We start from the raw sequence: 24,237 nt of genomic DNA, 5'->3' as shown, positions 1-24,237 counted from the left end.
GTATGAGTATAATATATATATATCTGTGTATGTTTGTTTGTATGTATGTATGTGTGAATGACTGTGTGTGTCTGCATGTGCTATGAGGTAAGGTGAGACAGAGGGGGGAACACAACCTTTGAGAAATTAAGTTTCTTTTAGGGAAAATGTGTCAGGAGGTCTCTTTGATGTTAACCGGGGAAAGAAAAGGAATAGATTCAATAATTCCATAAAACTGAAATTTCAGCTATTTCCCTAAACTACCCAGTCATTAGACAATTGTAAAGGTGTTTCCACCTGCCCACTTTGAGCCTGTTCCAAGACATCAGGTAAACAGAACATGATTGGCTGTAAACACTAGAGGTTTTTGATTTTTGGTTTCTGCTTGCTTTTGTTTCCCTCTCTCTTATGGCTGAGACGTTTATGAAAGTACTGGTCCTTCAAGAACTGTCCAGGGGTAACATTTTATTCAACACTTGATCAACAAATGTGGCAGCCCTTCGTGCTGGGGAAACAAAGATGGAGAAGGCATGCTACTTGGACCACAAATAGAGCCCCTAGGCCAGACTGAAGCTACCTTATATTCCATATTCCATAATTGGATTGCTTGGTTACTGAATGGGCCTTCTGCTCTCATAGCACCACGGGTATGAATAGTTTCATTTGAATCATTTGTTCAGTTCCACAGACTTGGACTCTTACCAAGACTTAGGACAGAGGTAGCAAGCAGCTGCTTCCACATTGCACCTGCACAAGGCATGGGGACGATTTCAGCCCACATACCTGATGAATGACAGGTGTTTATTCTTCATAATGCTTCTCCATGCTACCCAAAGGAATAGAGACCAGACGGAAGATTCCAGCTGTGTCACAGACTGGACCACCTTCCAACGTTCATCACATATTCACCCCTCTCCTTGGAGCTGCAGAGGGCAGCAACCACTGCCTCCTTCCTCCATCCCAGCTTTCATATTAACTGGATACCACACACCTAACTGAGGTCAAAGCACACAGATGCATTTCCTTCTGATGACAAACTTCTTTCTCTGACCATTGTATTTCTTTCCCAACTACCCTCTTCCTCAACCTGTGCATTTAAGAGAGTTTTAGGAATGGGTATAGTGGCACACGTCTGCTTTCTCAATAAACAGGAGGCTGAGGCAGGTACACTGGGATTACAGGGCCAGCCAGGGATAAATGGTAAGATCTTGTCTGAAAAATAAATGATTAAATAACCCCAAATTAACAACATCAAAACTTTGGCACATTTTTACATTTATGATTCCAATCATTATTCAAAAACTGGTTAAACATATACAAATTAAATTACAGCGTGACTACTCTTTCCTCTGGAAGAGATTACAACATTAAGATTTTGAACTACATCTTCGTAATCAGCTACACATAAAGGGCGAGCAAACAAGTGGTCTCACTTTGAACAGCCCGCTCTCCTACTGTTCTAGTCCCACAGAACCAGCAACTCCAAAGAGATGGCATTAATACATTTGTGTGGTGTTTCCAGCTAATTACAATATCTCCCCTTGGTACCAGCTCTTAAGTCTACTACACAGAGAAACAAACTTCTACCATGTGAACCCTTGGTCGGATGTTCTGGTCAGATTTTATCATCTGTCACAAGCTAGAGTCATTTGGGAAGAGGGTGCTGCAGTTGAAAAAAATATCTCTACAAGACTGACCAAAGAGCAAGCCTACGGGGGTATTTTCTGGACTAATGATTGATGTAGGAGGGCCCAGACCACTGTGGGTGGGGCCATCTCTGTGGTCCTTGGTTGCATAAGAAAGCAGGCAGAGCTAACTATAAAGAGCAAGCTAGTAAGCAGCACCCCTCTATACCTTTGGTTTCAGTTCCTGCCGCCAGGTTCCTACCTTGAATGGACTATGAGGACCAAGTGTAAGGCAAAGTGAACCCTTCGTTCCCCAAGTTGCTTTTGGACGTGGTGCTTTATTACATCAATAGGAAACACCAATGAAAGTAGGGGACAAACCATAGCCGAACCAAAGCACACCTATTTGAGTCACTTGATCACAGCTCCTGGTAGCCTCCAGTTTATGACAGGATGGGGTTGTGGATCCCAGCCAGTGTTTACCTGCACAGGTGTGGCGATCTTGGTAGAAGCCATCCCCACAGGTGGACACACACTGTCCCTGCTGCATCAGCAGAGGAGGCAGGCAAGATGAGCACTCCAGTCCATTGGTACATGTGGAACACTGGGGCTGGCAGGCTGAGAAGAAAAAGAAAAAATACCTTAGATTAGCTGGAATACACCGCCCCCAGACTGACTCTCACAGACCCCAATCCTGACGCTCTAGTATCCTAAACAATTTCATGTGTAGACTAAGTAGCTCAGGCCCGGCACTCTTCAAGGGCATTACAGATAAGGACGTTTTGATATGGTGTAGGCATGATTAATCCTGATTTTACATATGAGAGACCAGCTCCAGAGATTAAATAACCTGCCCAAAGCCACCAGATAATGGCATTTGAAACCAGGCAGTCAGACTTGGTCTTTTCAACCTATCAGTTAATCCTTAATAACTTTATACATGTATTACCCAACTTGTTTCCTAGGAATGACCCTAAACAACCTTCAAAAAGAATGAAGACTATGAATTAAGAAAGAATAATAAAATACTAATGATGAAAGTAGCTAACCCTTGACAAGATGCATCTGTATCCTAGACACTCCACAACACATTTGAGAATGTCATATGCTGAATTTTTGCCCTACCTTCTGACAGCCAGGGAATAAACCTGGACACTCATTAGTGGGTTTCTAATGTCACAAATCAGAGACAAAGGTGACTATAGTATTTGAACTCAACCAAGCCCAGCTTTCCTAGGTAAGATCTCCTCAGACGTACAAAACTTCTGAGATGCAGCTGAACACAGTCTGAATCCTCTAATAAATTATAAAGATAAGCTCCATTAACAGTTACCTGTGGGGCATGGAACAAGACAACAAATTCTGTCTAGCTCACTGGTTCCTTGAGTGCAGAATTAGAAAGTTCTAGTAAGTGACTTTGAATATCCCTATCAATTCGAAGACTTCCACTCTGGATTAACTGAGCATTTTAGTAAATGACAGCAAGGAACCAGATGTTACTAACTTTCAAATCATCAAAACGAAGGAAATCAGCTTGACTAGTAGCAATCATCTGACTCCCATATCACCCACCTTCCAGGAAATATCAGAGTATATACAAAATGTCAAAGAAAGAGATATGAAAGGAAAGATCTTTTAGATATATCTTTCTCTGCATTGTGGTCTCTTCTGTAACAATACTGTGGCTCAGCTGGAGAATAAGTTGTGCTGACAGTCTCTTTAGCCCTCTACAACCTCGCCTCTGGGTTGCCATACCTAAACAGAGACCACCTGCATGGTAAAAGGCCAGCCCACAGCTATGCACACATCGTCCATTCTGCAGCAGCTTTGTGGGATCCCGGCAGAGGTCACAGTGGTCCGGAGAGTGAGAGCAGGTCAAGCAGTCTGGGTGGCAATGAACTGAACCAAGAGCAAAGAAGAGAACTTGGTAAGGACCACAGTCTCCTGAAGAGTCCAGAGGACACATACATTATATGGAACAAGAAGAACAGAGAACAATAGAGCCCTGGTGCAAAATGGCCCCACAGAGAAACAATACACATTGCTACGAGATTCCACAACCCACCCTGTCTGAAACACCATCATCATCCCCAGTATCCAATCCAATTGTTGAAGAAAGGGACTCCTTATCATTCTCACTACAGCACTGACTCTAGAAAAAGGCAGAACTAATTTCTAGTTATAAGACTTGAGCAGAATCAGTCATCCATAGTATCAGAGAGGTTTTTCTGAAGCCTGGCACACACACAGACGTCACACATATAGCCTGCAAGGTCTAGAAATAGTTAATGTCTTTAGCAAATGTCACGTTTTCTTCTTCTTCTTCTTCAAAAATCTTGAATCTTTTCACACTAGTTGGACTGCCATGTGTCTTGGGGTAACCATCACCACAGGGTTGTTTCAGGCTTTAACGTTTTCAAGGGCCTGATTGCTGTTAGCATTATCATACATAGTATGCTAAATATTTGCTTTTGCAAAGCCCAGAGAGCCATTCTGGCAAAAGCACTATAATTAGACATAAAGTTCTCCTGCTTTTCCCTGGATACGGGCTTCGGCAAAACTCTGATTAGCCAAAACAAGGTGCTGGCGAGAGCAGATGCCAGTGTCGGAAACTGTAGCTTACAGATGGAAACAATTAATTAGGAAATACAAATGGACGGAAATGCCACTTGTCTCCAAGAAGGGCTACGCTAGAGGAGAATCAGTGTTAAGCTGGGCAGTCACAGGGCTTGCCAACAACGACTAACCGGAACTAATTCAACCCCAGGTGATTTGAAAGCACAACTGCAAGACAAGTAGATAAAATTTTCTTTTGGAAGAAATTAATGAGTCTTGAAACTTTAAAATCTCATTTGAGAACTGCAAAAGGAGCCATCTGCTTCACAGTTCACCTTAAAAAAAATAAAGACTATCTCTGGCAAGTTTTGTAGAATTATTCTAATATTCTCAGCAATAGAAGGCAGATAGATCTTGGCATGTCCTTAACGATGGTAGTATTTGACTAATACAAAATTTTTTTTGAAGATAGATAAGGCGCATTTCATAATTAAGAAAACTAAGACACTGGGAGGGCCAATGATTTGCCCAGAGTTATACAGTTGCAATCAGACAAACTCTATAAAGATTAGTAATAAGACTAATCTGTCCAAAAAGTTAAGAAAACAACAAACTCCCAAAACTGAGCAACCAAAAAAGATGGGAAGAAAAAAATGAGAATATTTCTGAATTTTTCTTGACAGCAAAATCATCTCAGTAGGAACAAATGGGACATGGACCTACCTGGTGTGCAGTCCGGACAGCACTGTCCCTTCACCACGAGGGCTAGGGTGGCCACTGGACATGGCGGGCAAGATGGCTCGTAGCAAGTGACCCGAGCCTGCTGGCACTCACAGACCTTGCAAGGGCCTTCTTCCCACTTCTCTCCCTCCTGTGGGAAACAGCAGAGACAGTAACAGGGTGTAGAGACTCAAGAGGAAACTACTGGGGCAGAACAGCGAGCTGCCACAAGGTCCAGTTGAAGCACACCACCAGCGCCCTGCATTCCCAACTCTACCATCAGACAACAAGGAATTTAACCAACACAGGGTTTCTCTTTCTTTCCTTTTAATTGGTTTCTTTTAATGTGCAGCATCAATGGAATGATTTTAATCACACCCAAGAGATAAACTGTAAGGTACCTTTGGGCAACCAGACTATGTAAGAAGTATTTAAAATGTGTTTCCTTACACATTTCAGGCCCCGAAGCCAAAACAAAACCCACCAGGGGGCATTGCCATTACTTCATGTACCTAGTGGTTAGCAGGTCCATTAAGCACAATCTCTATAAGACTGAGAAACTTGGTTCAAACCCTGCATTTCTTTATAGTTACTATAGTCAGAATAACAAGGAATTTATGGTATTCTCAAAACTAAAGCTTCTGGAGGTTCGTTTTTGTGGGTTACCGATGAGCCAGGAGATTTCTCTCCTTAACATATTCCTTCTGGCCAAGCAAATTATGGTAATATACATGAGTAGTTTGACAGAGAATCTATACTGATTCTAGAAGCAATTTCCTTGACAATCCACTGACCCTGGAAATCGGAACGAGACAAAGGTGCCTTCCCAGGTTGCACTGCATTGATTAGAGAGGAAAAATGAGAAAACAGGAGAGTAGATTTTAAAATGAAAGTCTTGATAAAATGCTTGCTGAGCTAACTAATGTAAAATATCGCTAACAGTCAACTTGACAGTATTTTTCAAAGCGAATGGGAAAATGTCAGAGAACTGAGGAACATAGTCATGAGAAGGAAGAGGTGCTATCCGGCTTGGGTTCCTAGACACACATCTGCTAACACTTAAGACGGGAAGCTTGCTGGCACGAGTAGACATGCACTTTGCCTTTAAGAGAAGACAGCACTGCAGAGCTAATAAACTAGAGAAGGGAAGTTCCCTTGCTTGGGGAATGGTCCCTTCGCCATTCCAAGAAGCTCTTCCTTCAACAGGACACCATTCACAGAGTTCCCTCAGAAAACAGTGACTTGTCTAGCCTGGGGAAAATCACCAGGAGGAAGGGAAAGGAAACAATGGTGTCCACGGTTAGTGAAATGTAATTATCAACTATAGACAAATAAGCAAAAGGAAAGAGCCAAGTTTAGTGCATTGAAGACTTAATTTTCATTAACACCATTAGTTTCCAACCACAGTGCCATCAAACGCAGCTATGAACAATGCTAAGACACCAACTTCCCCATGGTAAACTCATGCAAATCATTACTTAAAACAATTCTATAAAGATCCATGCACAAATTAAAAATCCATACTTACTGGAATATGCTTAATTTCACTTGCATTTGAAGACATCTAGAAAGAAAGAGAAGTGTATTTATGATATCATTAGAAACATCATTAGGATGATTTGTTTATTTTTCCATTAGGAGTCATCCATTTCCACCAAGAAACACACAACTTTATACACTTCATATGAATAGAAATAAAGTCTGTCTACATCAAAAGCTAGAGAAGCATCCTGACTGTGGGTGAAGACAATGTACTGGGGAAACATTTTGGTAGTTCTTATTCATGCTTTTTGCTTGAGCAGATGGGTTCTACTCTTCTCTGTATACATGGATTCAAGGTCAAGGACTATAAACTTGCAAGTGGAACTCTTGAAATTTTGTGGTACCAGGACTACTATGGAGATTTGTTCTTGTTTCTAACACTTGATTTTCTTTAGTTCCTTTCTGTTTAAATTACTTCCAAAAATGAGGTGGATAGAAGGATAAAAATTCAACATTCATAGGGAGACATTAATTTCCTAAATTCTTAAAATAATAAGGATGACTAAAATATCCCCCAGGAGACAAGTGATGACAACGTTCCAAAATTATCAATGTTTTCAGCTAAAGATATGCAGCCGGCTGTTCTCAGTGTTTGGCACCTATCATCTGATGGACCATGAGGAAAGTGTCATTTTTACTGCAGTATATAAGGATGATTAGAGACCATTTTGAAGATCACAGTATGCAGCTTAGAAGGTAGTTGAACTTACAGCCTGCCTTGTTGACCTTACACTCTTATCTCTTAGAATATACAGAAGCACTGGCAGGTTGACAGATGTAATTGAGACCAGTCAGTTTACCAGTCAGAGGACTGACTCCCAATTCTCACAGGCCTATTCGGATTGGTCAGTGAAACCACTGTATTTACAATCAGTGGGTATATGTTTAAAAGCACAATAAATCTGTCAACATCCAAAATCCACATAAAAAAATACAGGCTTTAAAAGTAGGGCAGAGCTGGAGAGAAAGTTCACAGGGCAAAATGTTTCCCATATAAGTATGAGGTCTTGGGTTTGATCCCCAGAACCCACATGAAGAAGCTGGGTGTAGCACATGCTTGCAATCCTAGCACTTTGTAGACAGAAACAAGCAGATTCTGGAGCTCATTGGGTAGTCAGCCTAGACTATTTGGTGAACGCCAGATCAGTGAGAAACTGTATCTCAGAAACAAAACCCAAGGTGTATATCATCTGAGGAATGATACCCAAGATTAGCTTCTGGTCCCCACATGCTTGTGCATGCATGTGCAAATGGAAGACAAGTTTAAAGCAATCAATGTAATTTCTTTCTTTGACACACAGAGAAATAATAATTGGCCAAGAAGAGTTTCACCCCACATCCAATCCATCAAAATCCTGTCATTTCTTTTAGTTTTATACGTCACTTGGGAGTGTTAGGTAGGGGTGTGTGTGTGTGTGTGTGTGTGTGTGTGTGTGTGTGTGTGTGTGTGTGTGTGTGTGTACAACACAGTGTTCATGTGCAGGTCTGTGGACATCTTTGGGAGTCAGTCCAAGAATCTAACTCAGGTTGTCAGGCTTGCACATCAAATGCTTTTACCCACCAAATCCATCATGCTTTCGCCAAATGCTGCCATTTCTAGCTGCTGAGTGAATCTAGGGACTGGCCATTATTTACTACTTCCTTCATAAACCAAGCCACCAGCATCCTTCATCTAGAGTAATGGTTCTCAACCTTCCTAATGTTATGACCATTTAATACAGTTACTCATGTTGTAGTGACCTCCCTGACCATAAAATTATTTTCATTACTATTTTGTAACTTTAATTTTGCTACTCTTATGAATTGTAACGTAAATATCTGACATCCAGGATTTCTGAAACGTGACTCCTATGAAAGGGGTCAAGACACACAGCAGGTTGAGAACTGCTGATCTGACAATTAAAATCATCTCCCAACAAGACCAGCAGCTTGACCTTTTCTCAGTTAGATCATGGCTGCAGGGCTCCAGCTCCCCAGAACCTCCCATCTGCCTTGAAGTAAAGAATCTTCTAGACTCTTACTAGCCTCATCTCCTAACTCCTCTCTCATATCCCTTTTATTGCAGCCTTAGCCACTCTTGCATTTTCCTAAGCGTGACAGACACCTGCTTCAGGGCCTTTGCATTTGTGGTCTCTCCTGGTCCATCCCCCAGGTACCCACACATGGCTCATTCCCTCACTTCCTCTCCACTCGGATTAGATTTCTCTGCACAAAAGACTTTCCCATTCATCTTACTGGAGAAGAAACCCAGGTTCCACCACAACCCAGTGATTTAAGAGTTTATTAGCACCCTACTACTCCGTGTGTGTGTGTGTGTGTGTGTGTGTGTGTGTGTGTGTGTCTGCCTGTCTGTCTGTCTGTTTTCTTACTCTAGAAAGTACTTTCTACCATGAGAACAGACTCTGCCTGCTGCTTCCAGTCTTCCTATCCCCAATACCTTACACATTCTTGGTGTATATATGAAGTTTGCTGAACAAATGAATGGATTTTTTAAAAACTAGGAGGTAATAAAGATCCCCTTATTGAGTTAATTTTGATCTATTAATTTTAATAGTCTTTTGTTATTAACCCGATACTCACAATTTCTGCCTTCTGTTCATAAACACAATAACCCTTCCTTGAGATGCATTCTGGGCAGCATTTTCCCTCTAAGTGAACTAATTCTTCACCCTGTAAGAATAAGAGTTGCAGTGGTACACATCAAATTAGCATCTCCAGGGAGCAGTGCTAAATTGAGAAGCAGCTGGGTTCCTAACCAGAATGAGAAGCCCCACATACTCCTGGCTTCAGCCCATTGCTTACTTGGGTGTGCCTCCACCACAGCCCTATCCCCTCCCACACCCTGCACCCACCCCAGCCAGCCTCCTCTGGGATGTAACCTCATAACCCCAGGGCAGGGCATCCTCCGAGTGCTTTTTCTGCCTCATTCCGATGATGTGGGCACGTGTTCTGTTCTCCCACCCCATAATTACCGACCTACCCAATGGGTAAGAAGAATAGTGAAGGCAATGTCCTAGTACAGCAAAGATGAGTGGCAGGAAGGGGCACACTATCTTAGAGTCACACAGTTAGAAGCCACAACCTTAGTGTCAGCAATAGCATGCAGATCAAGCCAGTATTTGAATACCAAATCAGATGGGTCCTTTTACGCACAGATGCAGTCTCAGGCATAAATTAAGTAGCAGAAGAGTAATTTTTATTCATCAGTCTGAAACTCTTAGTGTTAGCCAACTTACAGCTAATTTTCTTTTTAATTATAGGAGGAAAAAGAGAAAAGCCACGTTCCGAGATGGATGCTTGCTTACAGAGTCTTCCCACTTTAATAATTTCAACTTATTTTTATTACAAAATATTGGACGCTTGACTCTTTTTTTAAAAAATCTAAATAATTCTCAATCCTATAGATTAGAGCCCTACTTTTCAGGGAATAGGCTACTAAATCACAAATTCCGTTTGCAATGTTGTCTGTGTAAACAGAAATATCTAAGACTGGCAGGCTGCAGAGTGCTTCAAAGCAATGCCTACTCTCTGAAGACTCACTGAGTTTCTGTTGAATGATAATGTGTCTTTACATATTTAATGTTCAACATTATATTTCAAACTATAGAAACCACATGAAATAGAAACAGAACTGTAAAATTAAATATTCATATTAAACAATGATAATTTATGTCTAAAATGCTCTACTAATGAAAAATACAGCATAAAAGTATTAGTTGTTCTTGGGTTGCAGCATTAAGAATGGATTTTTAAGCATTCTTCTATAGTCTTAAGGATCTTCTAAAAGGAATGTTAAGTTTTCTTTTCAATAAAGGTGAACATAACTTTCTAAAACAAACACAAAATTGTATGAATGACTATGAAATTTCACAATTCCTAAAAGTTATTGGAGAAAGAAGGGGACTGTAAGAATTGCTGTCCATCAAAATTCACACTAGTCAGAGGCTAACAGAGCAGAGGGTGCTGTAGGGATCAGGCGTATTTACATATAAATTGTTTTGCAGAAATAGAAAGAATCAACAGCAGTGATGGCATCACTGAGAATCAGATTGAAATTTACTTCCAAAGCATATAAAAGGGTTTATACGCGTGTAATCTAAGTTGCTTAAAACAATATTTTGAAGCCAGAGAGAGTATGTTCTTCTATTAAAAGTGAAAGGCATGACAGAGCTTGAGAGCTCCCACAGCCCATGTAGAGAAGAAGGTAGTCCTTTGGAGCCCTCATACAGAGCAGTAAATACCCAAAACCAGGGGAAACATGGATTCAGTTTGGGTGACGCAGGAAGGTCTAAACAGATTTACTATTTATAGAAGCCTGGCTGTCTCCAAACACTTCAGCTTATTGCTGTGAGGAACGTGCCAACTAGCATTTGACTTCTGCTTTGAACAGAACTGAATTGTGAAACAAACTCATTCATTTCATTTTAAAGTCGGCTCTCAATATCAAATCTGCTACACCTCCTCCAGTGACTACCTACAGCCACACGAACAACAGCCCTGGAAGTCAGCCTAACGCCCATTACCAACAGGATGGGCTTTCAGGAGCAAAGGTAGGCTCCCCAATTAACCCCATCTTTCCTCTTCAGAGCATTGTGCTACAAGCTCCCTTCTTTCCAGCACAGTATATCTCAGATGTAAATAGTATGTCCTTTTAAAAAGAAATAAAGAACATGATATCTTCATCGAATTTATGTTCATAACATCTGAAAATATGAAATCAATCATACTGGGCTCTTCTCCCTCTGATCAATTTACGCTTTGGTGTCTAAGATCTTACTGAATACATCAAAGTTGAAGATCATGCCATTTTCTCCCTTTTTAACAAAGAAAAGCTGCATGCTGATGTCAAGGCTTTTCAGAATATTGCTGCTAACTGATTCTGTAATAAATGACAGCAGGGACCCTGCAGGATCATTGTCACCTGTAGAAACTGACATCTCTGCAGCTTCATGTAGATGTGTGGCACTAACACCTAAGGCACCCTTGGTCTCCAAGATTAGAAGTCAAATGACCTTGATATTTTTAAGAGGGGGAGTAGAAAGCAGGGTGGAATTGGCTGAAGTAGCAGCAGTGCCCTTCCCAGCTCCCTCTCAGCCATTTCCCTCAGGAGCTCGGAAGGCATTTAATTCATATTTCCATAATCCTTGGTGCTCCTTCAGACCTCCATGTGGAATCATTTCTGTTTATGTGTCTGGCTTCCCACAATTCCCAGGAACTCTCAAGGTCATGATATGCCTTTTTCATCCTTTTATCACCCATGATACAAGCAAAGCAGAAATTAAGAAGCTATTAGGATAACCAGGCCTTAACGAGGCCATTAACCAAAGCTAATTTCAGAATTATGGTGTCTAAAAAAGGCTGGAGCGTATTTTTTTTTCTTCCTAAGATGCCATTTTGGTTGAAATTTCAGTATGGGCAGTGTTCCCAGCTTAGAATCTACTAACATGCACGAAACTGGGTTATGTGGAGATATTCCAGAAGAGACTAAAGGCCTGGAGAAATGGGCTGCTGGCTTCAGATGCTCAACCCATAAAGGCAACGGTGGCAGCACAATGGACTAACACAGCATCAGGGGGTGGCTGGAGCAACGAGGCACGCTCAACCCCAAGAGCTTCTCCTCCGTTTCCTCCAAGGCCCACAGAGAGCCTAGCTTAGACCAGCACCATCAGATGTCACTCTACACCACATGGACCAGCAGACACACAGAAGGGCGCTACCGGGGGGGGGAGTAAGTTATGCCCCTTTCTGCGAAGGAGAGCAACCATAGGTGGTTAAGAAACCCAGCCTACCATGATCACCTCGCCCAGGTTCTCATAAACCTTCGAATATTCAACAAACTGAACCGTGGAAAATAACCCAGCATCCTCAGACGCAGATGAAAGGAAGCCCCACCCAGATGGCAAGAGAAGGGAAGAGGTCCTCATTGAGTTTCTTCTCATCGCTTTCCAAACATTCTGAATCCCCTCACGTCAGGAACAGGAAATGAAAAGGTGGGGGGGGGGGATAAATCTACGAGAAGGCGAGACCCTCTCTGCCTAAGTACGCTTCAGCTCAGCCAACACCTAGATTCAGGAGGCAAAATAAAACCCAAGCTGTAAATGACAGCCTTGTTCGGCAGCTTGCTTCTCTTTAGTGCTAGGAGGAGCTGAGAGACGGGGCAGGGGCAGAAGGAAAAATGCCTTCACTGACCATTAAGCTTCAGATCTCTGTAGAGTTCTCAAGTTCACAACCCTGAGGGAAACTGGAGGGGCGGATGGGAGTGGCCAGAGCACGAGAAAACTTTAAAAGCATTTTTTATTTTTAGTCATGGGTCAAAATTGAGTTCAAAGGGGGAGAAAAAAGTAATCTCCCTAAAATGTACATCTGAAGTCCAGACAGAAGCTATGTGGGAAGTGGCTAGAATTCTGTAGATAGCAGAAGTCAACAGAGGTCAACAGAGTTAATTGTTTATGAGGTCCCCTTGTTCTTTCTTAAAAAAAAATGCATACATTTTCTTTCCCAGTGTACAGGAGGCTGTCTTCTACTAAACTCTGCCAGTGGGCTTGCAGAAAGAGCCAGGCTGCACGCACACCTTCAGATCTCTGTTTCAAGGCCAGAGCAAACATGGCAGTCCACTAGTGGGGAGGTCCAGCTGCACCAACTGATAGGCTAATGTCCCACATCATGTCCTTCCCTTTATGCCTCTGGCTAAGGCTCTTCTATTCTGACCAGATGCACTGATAGCTAAAAGCTCCAGGCACTGTTGCAAGTTATTCTGAACAGTCAGTGACATTCATTCCCCAGCCCAGCATCTCTGTGCTAAGAGGCCCCTGGAAGTGTGAGCCCTCAGCCTGGCATTCCCTCTGCTGCCAGGAAGGAAGGCTCACCCACCATCTGCTGGAAGGAGCTGCCACCGTGCAAAGGGAAACGCCTTCACTTCTTACCAGGGCACAAGCCACCTTGGCACACGCTCCCGTCTGGCAGGTCACTTGGCCCTGGTCACACACGCAGAACTCACAGGCAGAGCCCTTCCACATTTCATCCTGGTAGCGCAGGATCCCCCTGGATGAGCAGCTTCCGGCAGAGGACACACATTCCTCACAACACTGACCATGGAGCTGGGCTCTACTTTGACCCTAGAGACACAGAGAATAGTGAGGGAAGGCCAGTACCCAGGAGACGATGGAAACATCCCAGTCAGGTCAACCAGTCGGGGAGAGACACAGAACACTGGCCTTGTGTAACACAACCCATCGTGGCCCAGGGGGAGGCATTTTCACCTCAGCTCTCCTGCAGGGAGACAGGCTCTTTATATCTTTATACAGCCTTCTACATTCTCTAAAGCTTTTGATTCTATCAAAGGACACAGTAGACTAAGAAATGCCCTTCTAAAACGGTCCAGAATCAAGCTGAGAAGGGCGAGCCACACACTTTCAAATACCTTTTCACATTTCAGTGGTGGGCAGGTCTGTTTGTGACACCTGACCTCTCCCTGGTCACACATGCACAGGGTACAGACGTCTTCTTTCCACTGTTCGCCGTGCTGAGAGGAAGGAAAAAGGAGGATGGCACATTAAATGCCACAGGCATCAAACAGAACCTCAACATATGTTTTCATTACATGTTTTAATGCAGCCAACATAGCACGTATTCCTGAGAAGTGAAATTACTTAGGTAGACGTGCCCTCTAAGAGAAAAGTCAATGAACATTCAAATAAATTTGCATTTGGATTGCATGGATGTAATTTGTTGAGGGTCACTGTATCAAACACTTAGAGGATTTAGGGATGCTGAGGTGAGACAGAAGACCCTACTGGTTAGTTCCTTATTCTCTGTGTCTTCCTTGACAGGAGACTCGGATATATGCTTATATTCTAAGCTTCCTTTGCAGCTAGGATATAGAAATTTCCCAGGTTTGCTCAAATACTAGAGGTCAAAGAAATTATTTTCCATTCATGTCTTTCTTTCACCAGGCAATAGCAATTTGTGAGAGCAGGCTTCCTGGCAATAAAAGTTCATCCAGGGGACAACAGGGAGACACAATTATGGCAAACACCCACATGGGGACAGCACTGAGACCTGAATTGATCAACCTTGTAGGTTCCTCCCTATTGGGACATCTTGTTGTTTACAATATCACATTTTAGTTTCTTTTATTGGGGCATTTCTGAGACTTGCAGCCAAACACATTCAAACAATATCAAAGCTCATCTGTCAAACTCATCACTCAAACTTGTCCAGTGAAAACACCACAGGAGACCACTATGCTAAACAGCACACACAAAGTGTTTCCCACTGCTGGAGAGAAGGCTTGGGGAATCCGTTCACCAGCTGCTCTTGCAGAGGACCTGGGTTTGGTTCCCAGTGTCCACATGGCGAATGACAACCACCTGTGACTCCAGTTCCAGGGATCCAATGTCCTCTTCAGGACTTCAAAACTCCAGGCATGCACATAGTGTACACAATAGGACACACATGGAGACACAGACAGACAGACAGACAAGACACACACACACACACACACACAAATTAAAACAAATCAAAGTTTGAAAGTCCTTTAACTAGTTACCTCATTCAGACTTCAAGAGAACCACCTAGAATTAGTGAGACTCATTCCAAATTACCCTGAATGCCAAAAAATCCCAATTTCTACTTAGCTTTCTGTAGACTGGTGACCAAGCAAGAAAATAAGCCGGCTTCATTTTGCATATGTTTTCTGCTTCAGAAAGATATGACTTCTGGTGTGAGCACTCCTCAGACAACATTTATTCATTCCCTCAAGTTGTTGAAATCGCCTTTATTGTATACCTACTACAGGTTAGGTCTGGCTGTCTAGACTGATTCAATAGTAGCACTCAGCTTGAAGTTTCCTCCACCTTCAATCTCCCAACCAACTGGGCTGTCTACTCTGCCATCGCCATGCTGCTTCCTAGTGTAACATGGGCAGAGGTGTCACCAACCAAATCCCGTCAAAGAGACAAACAGCTCCAGAGCCTTGAAACACAGCATAAACTGTCAGTGACCAAAGACAGCCCCCTCTTCCCTTCAGCATGCATGTGAATAGTAAGTTTTCCCAAGGTTCATAAACTGGATTCTGCTTGGCAGCACATTCTTTCATATTTGTAATCCTTTTCAGCTTAACTTTTTTCATAAAGGTCATTTTCATGAAGCCACTTATGCCCTGAGTTACTAATCCTGGCAACGAGTGAGAAAGGAGGGTTGGGAGGCTCTGTAGCTGAAAGGCATGTGATTCAAGTGTGAGAAGATGTGTCAGAACTCCCACGTGGGACACACAGAGGTTACCTCATACACTCGGCCAGCTGCAGAACAGGATCGGGATGAGCACTGAGGACAGCATTTTCCAGGTACTCGGACGACAGTTTCATCCTTGACACCAAAGAAAGAAAATCCATCAAAAAAAGTATTAGTGAAATCCACACCAGTAGGAACAGTAGGAAAATCTACTTCACAGCCCTCTCAGCCACATGCTGCAAGCATGTAACACAGCGATTCCTGTCACTCAGTATTCATTTGTAATCCAGGGTGTTGGCAAGCAACAGTCATTCCAAGGTCAGTCTGAACCTTAGGAAGTGTGTGTATGTCCTGCCTTTTACTAACAACTATCAGAGCACAAATACCTATAAAAATAAAACAGTGTTTGTGTTCACCAGGGATATCCTAGGTCTTGTACAGGACTCTATGAGGTAGATGGTCTTATTCCTACCTTTAGTGAGAACACTACTAATAGACAAATTGTGTAACTTGTCTGACTGCTCATGGTGAATGGTTTAAACAAAACTTCAGAGTCCCAACCACATTATCACTTAAGAACATATGTACTACTCCTGACTCATATCTAAACTTGAAGGCAAATGTAACCCCTTTCTTAATCAGTTGTTTCACTATTCTTCTGCATCTTGAATATTAAGCAATATTTTTATACAAGTGCATTAGGGGTGAATCCATACATTTATGTGGGTGTATTGGGGACAGCCTTAACACAAAAAACAGTCAATCAATCACCTTTTAAAATTTTTAGAATAGATAGTGTAAAGAAATGTGACAGAGATTCAATGCTGAAGAACCATCCCCAAAGGTCATTTCTCTCCATCATTTCTACTACTACAACTACTACCCGCGAAGAGTCAGGTACTTATTGCTGCTGTCATAGTAACAGCATCCTCCTAGCTGACACAGAGTCAGCTTCGCACTGATCCCCATAGTCTTCTTTAATATCAGGAGGATCAATTAAAACGAGAAGAAGAATGAGAACAAACTAAGTTGTCATAACTAAGTAGTGATAGATACTACACAAAAGACAGAACCTTCCAGAATGGCCCCTCCACTTTTTCTTATGAGAAGGAGCTAGAGAGAAGAATTTACTACCATAGTTACTTTGGTACTCCTTCTGGGTGAACAAGAAGGACAGCATAGCTGAGTCAGAAAGTACAGGGGTCCTACAATGGCAACATCTCATCAAAAGTTCCAGTATTACATCTCCACAATCATTTAACACAGTTACACATTGCCACTCAAATTTCTGCATCACCACTAGATAAGCTTGTTGCAAATGCTTAAACCACTGGAATTAAAACAGCAGCTGTTTTCTTTGTGGAGATATCTTATTATTCCACACGTAAAGTATTATGACTGTTGATGTTTAACAGAATGTATGGAAACTGAATCAGCAATGAGAAAACTGGGCATGTCTTGACTTCGGAATTCTTCAAGGAAATTTTGGTTGAAGAAGTAGCAGCATACATCAAGTCACACAGTAACAGCACTGCATTTAAAAAAAATGAAATAAGCCTTGCTCTTTCTCTGTCCTGAGTAGGCAGACTCAGTGTTAAGTCTTCTTTAAATGTTTATTTTATTGTTTGTGTGTATATGTGTGCACATGTGTGTGTGGTTATCCACAGAGGCCAGAATTGGGCTTCACATCCTCTGGAGCTGGAGCAACATGGATACTGAGACCCAAATTCAGGTCCTTTACAAAAGCAGGAAGTGTTCTAATCTCTAAGCCACCTCTCCAGCCCCTCCATCAGCCTTTTTTAACCAACATGGGAAAAGCATAACAACTACAAAGGTTTTATCACTATACTTTTCTGGCTTTCAGATACTCTTCAAATACATGGTCAAACTTGGACTGGTACACTATGGAGTGTGAAGCATGTCCATCTTACCACCTATTTTTATAAATAAAGTTTTATTTGATTATTACTACATACCCATATACTTATATTTTAACCATCATCTTTATGCTACAATGGCAGAGCTGAGTAGTTATTTTAACTATATTGCACACAAAGCTGAAACTATTCAATCCTGCCCTTTGCAGAAAGATATGTGCCCTGGATGATATGATATCCACCACAATTGCAAAGATCAGTACTATAAAATATGGTGAATATGATTACATTTGGGAAGGTAGAGTTACCAGGAAAGCTATATTGAATTACAGTTGCCCTTAAATAAAGATTCTTATGATAACGAAGTTTACAGTGCATCATGTCTGAGTCTTGACAAAACACCTTTCTTTCATAGTACATTGGAGGATATCAGAGAGATGTCATCACAAATAAAGTAGAAGTGACTGTCAACTTCCCATCATTGCCAGGAAGTCTTCTGACTGTCAGACTCTGTGTGGCCTTCTCTTGCTGCATAAGTAAGAGCACAAATAGGAGTTACCATCTCCTCCCAATCTTAGGTTTCCTGGATCAGGGCTCAGGCCTCACAGACTGCTGTGTGAGGCAGGCAGAGTGCCAGCCCCAGGCTCTCAGCCCTTCATGTCTTTCTGCGTCTAGTCAGAGCCAATAACATCAACAACAGACCATAACAGGGAGGGGTGTTTAGGGGTCACAAAAAATGATTGAGAACCTGGGTGGCTAAATGTCAAAGAAACGGAAAAGGCCCTTGGGACACAATGCACTCCGGAGGTGAGGGTTTGTTTCTTGTGTTCAGAAGGTGAGCGGACCAGGCAGCGGAAATGGGAAAGATTTTATCTCAGCAAGTACAGCAACAGCAAGTGAAAGCAGATCCCAGTCCCGAGCACCTGGCCACACATCCAAGGGACAGGTGGAGGAAAGGCAACTATCATTGTAGCATGTGGGCAGGGAATGAGGAAAGACTCTCTTGACCACAAATGAAGAAAGGATGTGGGGAGAAAATCCCAAAGAATGAAAGATAAGAAAATGAAGTATCTTCTATTCACTTTGACTCCAAAGCTGTTTACTGAGAGCAGAGTACTCTATAAGACAATCAAAGGAGAGCCATGAAAATGTTTTAAGTTTTAATTGACGCAGCCGTGTTCATCAAGGGGTGAAGACGCAAAGAAAAACCTTCTATGTTTTCTCTTTCCACTTAGTGAATTTTCTTCCATTTATTTTTCCCCTTGAGCTGGGAATTGAACCTAGGGCTTTGTGTACACTAAGTATGACCTCTATGACTGGACTATGCCAGCTACTTACGGTAGGTCTGATGAAGAGTGGGAACTGTGTCAGAAGACAGACAGTGTGATCTAGTGTAATAATGAATAATAAATGTAGAAAATGTAATAAGTACAATAAATGAGACAGGAAATAAGGTCTTTGCTTGTGGTCCCATCTCTGCACTGTCGGTTCTGGAAATAGTGACTATAAACATAAGACGCTCTCCACAAGGATGAAGAGACCGAGTAACAAATGAGAAGATGACTGGCAAAGAGTAGAGAAATGAAAGAGTCATTGATATTTCTAGAAAAATAAAACACTGGTTCCCTAAAACCAACCTGGGAAGAAAATACAAAATACTGGAACACAGTCAGAAAGGGCTCTATACTGAAGGCAAGATATAAGATAAGATACATGAACCACTTCATGTTGACAACAGTCTTCGCCATATTGGTTATTCCAACCAGCCTGTTCACCAGGTGAATGTCACGTGGACCTCAAGTGCCATCAGAGAGCATCATCCAATTCGCCAAGCACATGTGCTGACTGCTGATGCTTGTCTGACATATTTCTGGGTTTTGAGAAAGACTACACACATTCTGGTATGGTCCACACTCATTTAGGTTCTCAGGCAGATGACTTCCTCTTGCCTCAGCATGTAGGAATCCACCCATCTTGCTAAATTCCAAGACACATTCTGTCTGTAAGTCCCCAGCAAACTCCACCTGGTATGATCATGAATCTGTCTCCCGATTTTCAGTTGCCCAGAACCTTGTATCTTTGTCAGACAGCTCTTATACATGGGAAATGGGTTTTTCCAAACAGTATTTCACCTAGAAATGTCCTGGAAGATGTTTGAATTATAAGGGTTTAAAAACATCCTACTAGAATATATCATGTCAATACTAGCTGTAAATTACACACTAGAAATGAGGCACCTTACAAGACAACTAAAAAAAAAACTGCTGTGGTCTTCAGTTACTTCAGGGTAGAGGAGTGTCGAAGTAAGGGATGCCTCCCCTGAAACCTCTTTTCAAACAAAGTCCCAAACATGAGTCCAGAAGGTGGTTACAGGAGGTACTTTGAACACAAGCAGAATGCAGGGAAAGGACTGTATGCCTTGCAACAAGGGTCACAGCAGGAGAAAGGACAGGTCTTTGGCTTTTCTGCGACACTGGGACCCCAAATTAAGTGGAAATGAGTCTGGAGGCCTCTAGGTTCAGACTCCAAATTGTCTTTGATGAAGACAGTAATCAAGAAGATAATTCTCAAGCCCGGAGGACATACAAATAATCTCTCTTGAAAAAAAATCCAAAGATAAAGCTCCAATGACTTAATCAATAGCGTGAGAAACTTTTGGTATTCAAATAAAAACGTGCCTGCTGGTGGGCTGAGGATGTAGCTCGGTGACAGTGCACTTGCCTGGGAGACTTGAGGCCCTGGCACAGGGAGATCCCCTGAAGCACATTAGCTAACTAAATATCACAGGGAGCACGTCTCATCAGACCACAAAGATCATTTTCGTGAGTGATGATAAAGGTGATGGTTGTGATTCAGTTGACAGGGTATCTGGACAAAAGGTGAGAGAAGGCAATTCGGGCTGAATTCATTATTTCATCAGGGGAATAACTCCTCATCTGAGCCCAAAAAGCAGTGACTTCTCCTTTTCCTATGGATAATCACCAACTTTTAGAGTGTGATTGGAAGCATGCAAACAAGCAAGAATCTCTATTGTCTACCAGGACTGGACTAAATCACCAAAGAACGATATCTAGCATCAGGGATTGTTTTTGTTCTGCTTTCTGCCCTTTCTAAGCTTTCCTTAATTAGTGAAAAAACTCCCAACATAATTAAAACAAAAGGCAAACAAATGAACAAATTAACCTCATAAGTCATAGAAATTCTTAAAACGGGTTAGCATGTTCCAGAGCTCAGCTTTGGAAAATGTGTTCCTGGTGACAAACTTGAACTTTTCCCCCTTACATTCAATGAATAAATGCATATAAGATAGAGCCTATCACACTTGATTATGTTATGTTAAAAGCTTTTGCTACTGGGATCATTATACTAAATATGCAATGGGAGTGATCTTTTGAGGCAGCAATACAGACCTGCTTGAGACAAGGAGTGCTGGCTGTCGTACCTAGGACAAGTTACTTACCCTCCCCCAGGCCTCTGCTTCTTAGGGGATGCAGAAAGAGAGGGGTAGTAACTGATCCTACTTCATGGGGCTGTTGTAAGAATTACAAAGCATGTGAAGTAAAGAACTGGCCCACATTAAATGCCTGAAAAGTGGTGGTGGTGTGGGGTTTGTGGTGATGGTACTGGCAGTTGTGAGGGTGCTGGTGGGATTAGGTGTTACATAAGCACTAATTCTATTGGACTCCTCTGTGTCATTGTAGCAGGTAATATTTCACAGAGACAGTAAATCAATATTACATGGTTCTAAGTGATCTATGAGATATCTAGATAAATAGACAGAGATAGATGATAGATAGCTAGATTATAGATACATAGATAGATATAGACAGACAGACAGACAGACAGACAGACAGATGGCAAAAATGACTTAGGAATACAAAAGTAGCTGAGCTCACTTATATATCAGTTAGTCCTGAGGTATCATACTGAATTTCACCATTTTACATTGATTACATACATTGGTGTAAACAATGAGTGAATACTATGAATAAAGGAAGAAAATAAGCTTATTCCTTTCAACATGAGATATAGTACTTTCAGCTATTCTGGTGTCTGGCTCTTACATGCTGTGTGTGGTTGTTTCACAATTCAAAGAAGAAGATTCTCAACAGGCCTCCATTCCTCCCTCTCTCCCTTTCTATAACGGTAGCAAATGCCCAAGCTGCCCTCACTATACAGGAAGAATGAACTACTACTCAGGTTAACATGACCTACCCAACGACCCTGTCCGACATGAGAGCAGTGAAGCAAAGTCCCGCATTCTACCTAGGCACCAACTTGTGACTTGAAGCTAGAACAAGACTTGTTGATGCCTGAAAGCTGAGGCATGAGGATAGAAGTTGTCACAGTGTGGATTACAGAATCCAGTCTTTCAATTAGATACATGTCCCTTGATTTGGCATTTAGCATTTCATGTCTAATTGCCTTTTGTCTGTCTTTAAAAATATTGCCCAACTGTCACAATATGCCACATTATTGATTTTGTTTTATTTGACACAAAGTGCTACTCTGTAGCAACTGAATCTTGGTTTCCAGCTTTTCCATGGATCAACAAAATGAATTATTTTTCCACTGGAGGCAAAACTCCTCTCATGGTTATTTGTCAGCTTGCACGGCACATCTTCAGGAGCCTGTGCCACAGATATTTACAACAGATTCTCTCCTCTAGATTTGTGTGAACAGCCTAATGTTTTGAAAATTGGATCAGCTTTAAATGAAGATGATCCCCCATTTGAACACCCCCCAAGAAAGCATTTTGGGAACTTGCATCATTATCCTAGAAGAATTAAATTGTGTACATCTGGATAATCATGTTGAACGACGTGTCAATGTCTTTAAAAAGTAAGCTACACCTATACATGGGAGAAAAGTAACAAACTTCATCTTTTTACCCAGCTTTCCAGATGTTTAGCCTGACATTTGTTTTTGCTGGAACATCTGCATTTCAAGCTGGAGGCTTCCTTATGTGTAGCCCTAAGGCTCAATTTCATTGTGTAACACTTTGCCTAAATGGCTGGTAATCAGACCTATCCATAGCATCTAAGGGGGGGGGGATCATCTTTGAGATTGTCTCCAAAAGTGTAAGGAAAGTGAAACAGTCCTGGCTTCTAGGTTCTACTTCTTCAGCGGGTGGGTGGCTAACAGTATCCCCGTTAGGTACCTGGGAAAGGTGGACTCTGAGAGTCCCTCTTTACCTGGTTACAAAACAGAGGTTGACACTGAGCTGTGAAGCACTGGGTGAGCCCGTTTCTGCACACACACTTGGCACAACGGCTCAGCCGCCACTCCTCTCCATCCTGATATACGTGGCCATCATAGGAACAGGACTCTGGAAGGATAAAGGCATAGGGTTAGGCTAAGTACTCTAATATGCTGGTATCAGAGCTGACTGCATTTGTGGACTGGGCTCAATCGTTCAATTTTACCAATAAAGACTGGGGAGCCAGGTGCTGGTGTGAAAGCCAGCTAGCTCAGGAAGGCAGAAGAAGCACCCAGGTGACCTTCCTCCTCTGCTGACATCCCAGAAGCCTCCTTCTCCTACTTTGTCTCAAACCAAACTCCCCAATTCAATGTCCCTCCCTTCTACTTCCTGTGTGTCTCACTATCTGTTCTCCTTGGTCCCTCTTAATCGCTATGGTTTTTTCTTAGCAATCCTCTGTTCACTTCTGGACAACTGGTTGCTTGCTACGCCCCTTGACCTATTGTTGACTTTAACTAATCCTGTTTACAATATTCCAGCAGAAAGCCCTTGGATTAAAGGTGTGTGCTAGGACCAAGCGACACCACAACTAGAAACAGGTTTTTCCAGTAAATGCAATCTCAGGGGTTCACGGTGTGATCTTGGGTTATACCCTTTGTAATTGCTACTTTGCCATCTCTGAGTCTATGCTGTTAGTAAAGTCTGGTGGGGTATGGAACCTTGGTTCATGCACGGTCCCATCTCCTGCTTGTTTTCCAAGCTCTCAGCTGCCTGCTCCCCACTCTGTGGCAGAATATTTGTTTAACTATGTAAAGATGCATTGTTGTTTTACCTTGCCTGCCTAAGGCACCTTATTGGTCTAATAAAAAGCTGAAGATCAATATCGAGGGAAAAGGGTATAGGCAGAATTGCCAGGCAGGGAGAGAAAGTAGGAGGAGGAATTTAGGCTCAGGCAAGAAAGAAAATGGATGCCAGGGGCCAGGCAGCCAGACAAGGAGGAAGCAGGAAGTAGAACAGACAGAATGAGAGAAAAGTCCAAAGCACTGAGCAAAATGTAAGTGAATAGAAACAGGATAAGGTAAAAGAGCTAGTGGGACAAGCCTAAACTAAGGCCAAACATTCATAATTAATAAGTCTCTGTGTCTTTATTTGGATGCTGGTTGGCAGCCCAAAGAAATTCCAGCTGCACTAGTCCATTTCACCCAGCCAGAAAACTTGGTTCCAAGAGGTGCATTTGTTCACATGTTCTCTGCATCATGTCCCGGGGGGTCCAGGGTGCCTGGGTGGGTGGTCTCCTATCACCTCTTGAATGTTCTCAGACCCAAGGGAGCAGATAGAAACTACAGAATTTTCACATATAGAGAGACCACAGAGGCAAAGTAAGACTCCTTTACTCTCTACGTAGGAAAAGTGGTGATTTCACCCACTAGGTAGCTGCTCCTAAATGATGCTCTAATCTCTAGAGGCAGAATGTCTTTAATATGTCTTTCTCACAGAGAGTCGATCA

At 42.3% G+C, this 24,237-nt stretch overlaps 1 protein-coding gene across 1 annotated transcript in view; it reads right to left on the bottom strand.

The window, feature by feature from the left end:
• Positions 1-24,237, bottom strand: part of Fras1 (Fraser extracellular matrix complex subunit 1) — a 400,187-nt gene that overhangs the window by 216,633 nt on the left and 159,317 nt on the right. The window contains exons 6-14 of the mRNA XM_040747451.1: positions 22,726-22,859; positions 15,705-15,788; positions 13,843-13,944; positions 13,346-13,537; positions 9,003-9,092; positions 6,409-6,444; positions 4,884-5,031; positions 3,360-3,503; positions 2,088-2,222 (exon numbers count right to left, since the gene is read on the bottom strand). Of these exons, the coding sequence (XP_040603385.1) occupies positions 2,088-2,222; positions 3,360-3,503; positions 4,884-5,031; positions 6,409-6,444; positions 9,003-9,092; positions 13,346-13,537; positions 13,843-13,944; positions 15,705-15,788; positions 22,726-22,859 (1,065 nt within the window). The remainder of the gene's footprint in view (positions 1-2,087; positions 2,223-3,359; positions 3,504-4,883; positions 5,032-6,408; positions 6,445-9,002; positions 9,093-13,345; positions 13,538-13,842; positions 13,945-15,704; positions 15,789-22,725; positions 22,860-24,237) is intronic.

Source organism: Mesocricetus auratus, unplaced genomic scaffold (assembly GCF_017639785.1).
Source record: "Mesocricetus auratus isolate SY011 unplaced genomic scaffold, BCM_Maur_2.0 Super-Scaffold_100006, whole genome shotgun sequence".
Taxonomy (NCBI): domain Eukaryota; kingdom Metazoa; phylum Chordata; class Mammalia; order Rodentia; family Cricetidae; genus Mesocricetus; species Mesocricetus auratus.
The sequence above is the reverse complement of the archived record's forward strand: the minus strand, read 5'-3'. Positions and strand labels throughout refer to the sequence as shown.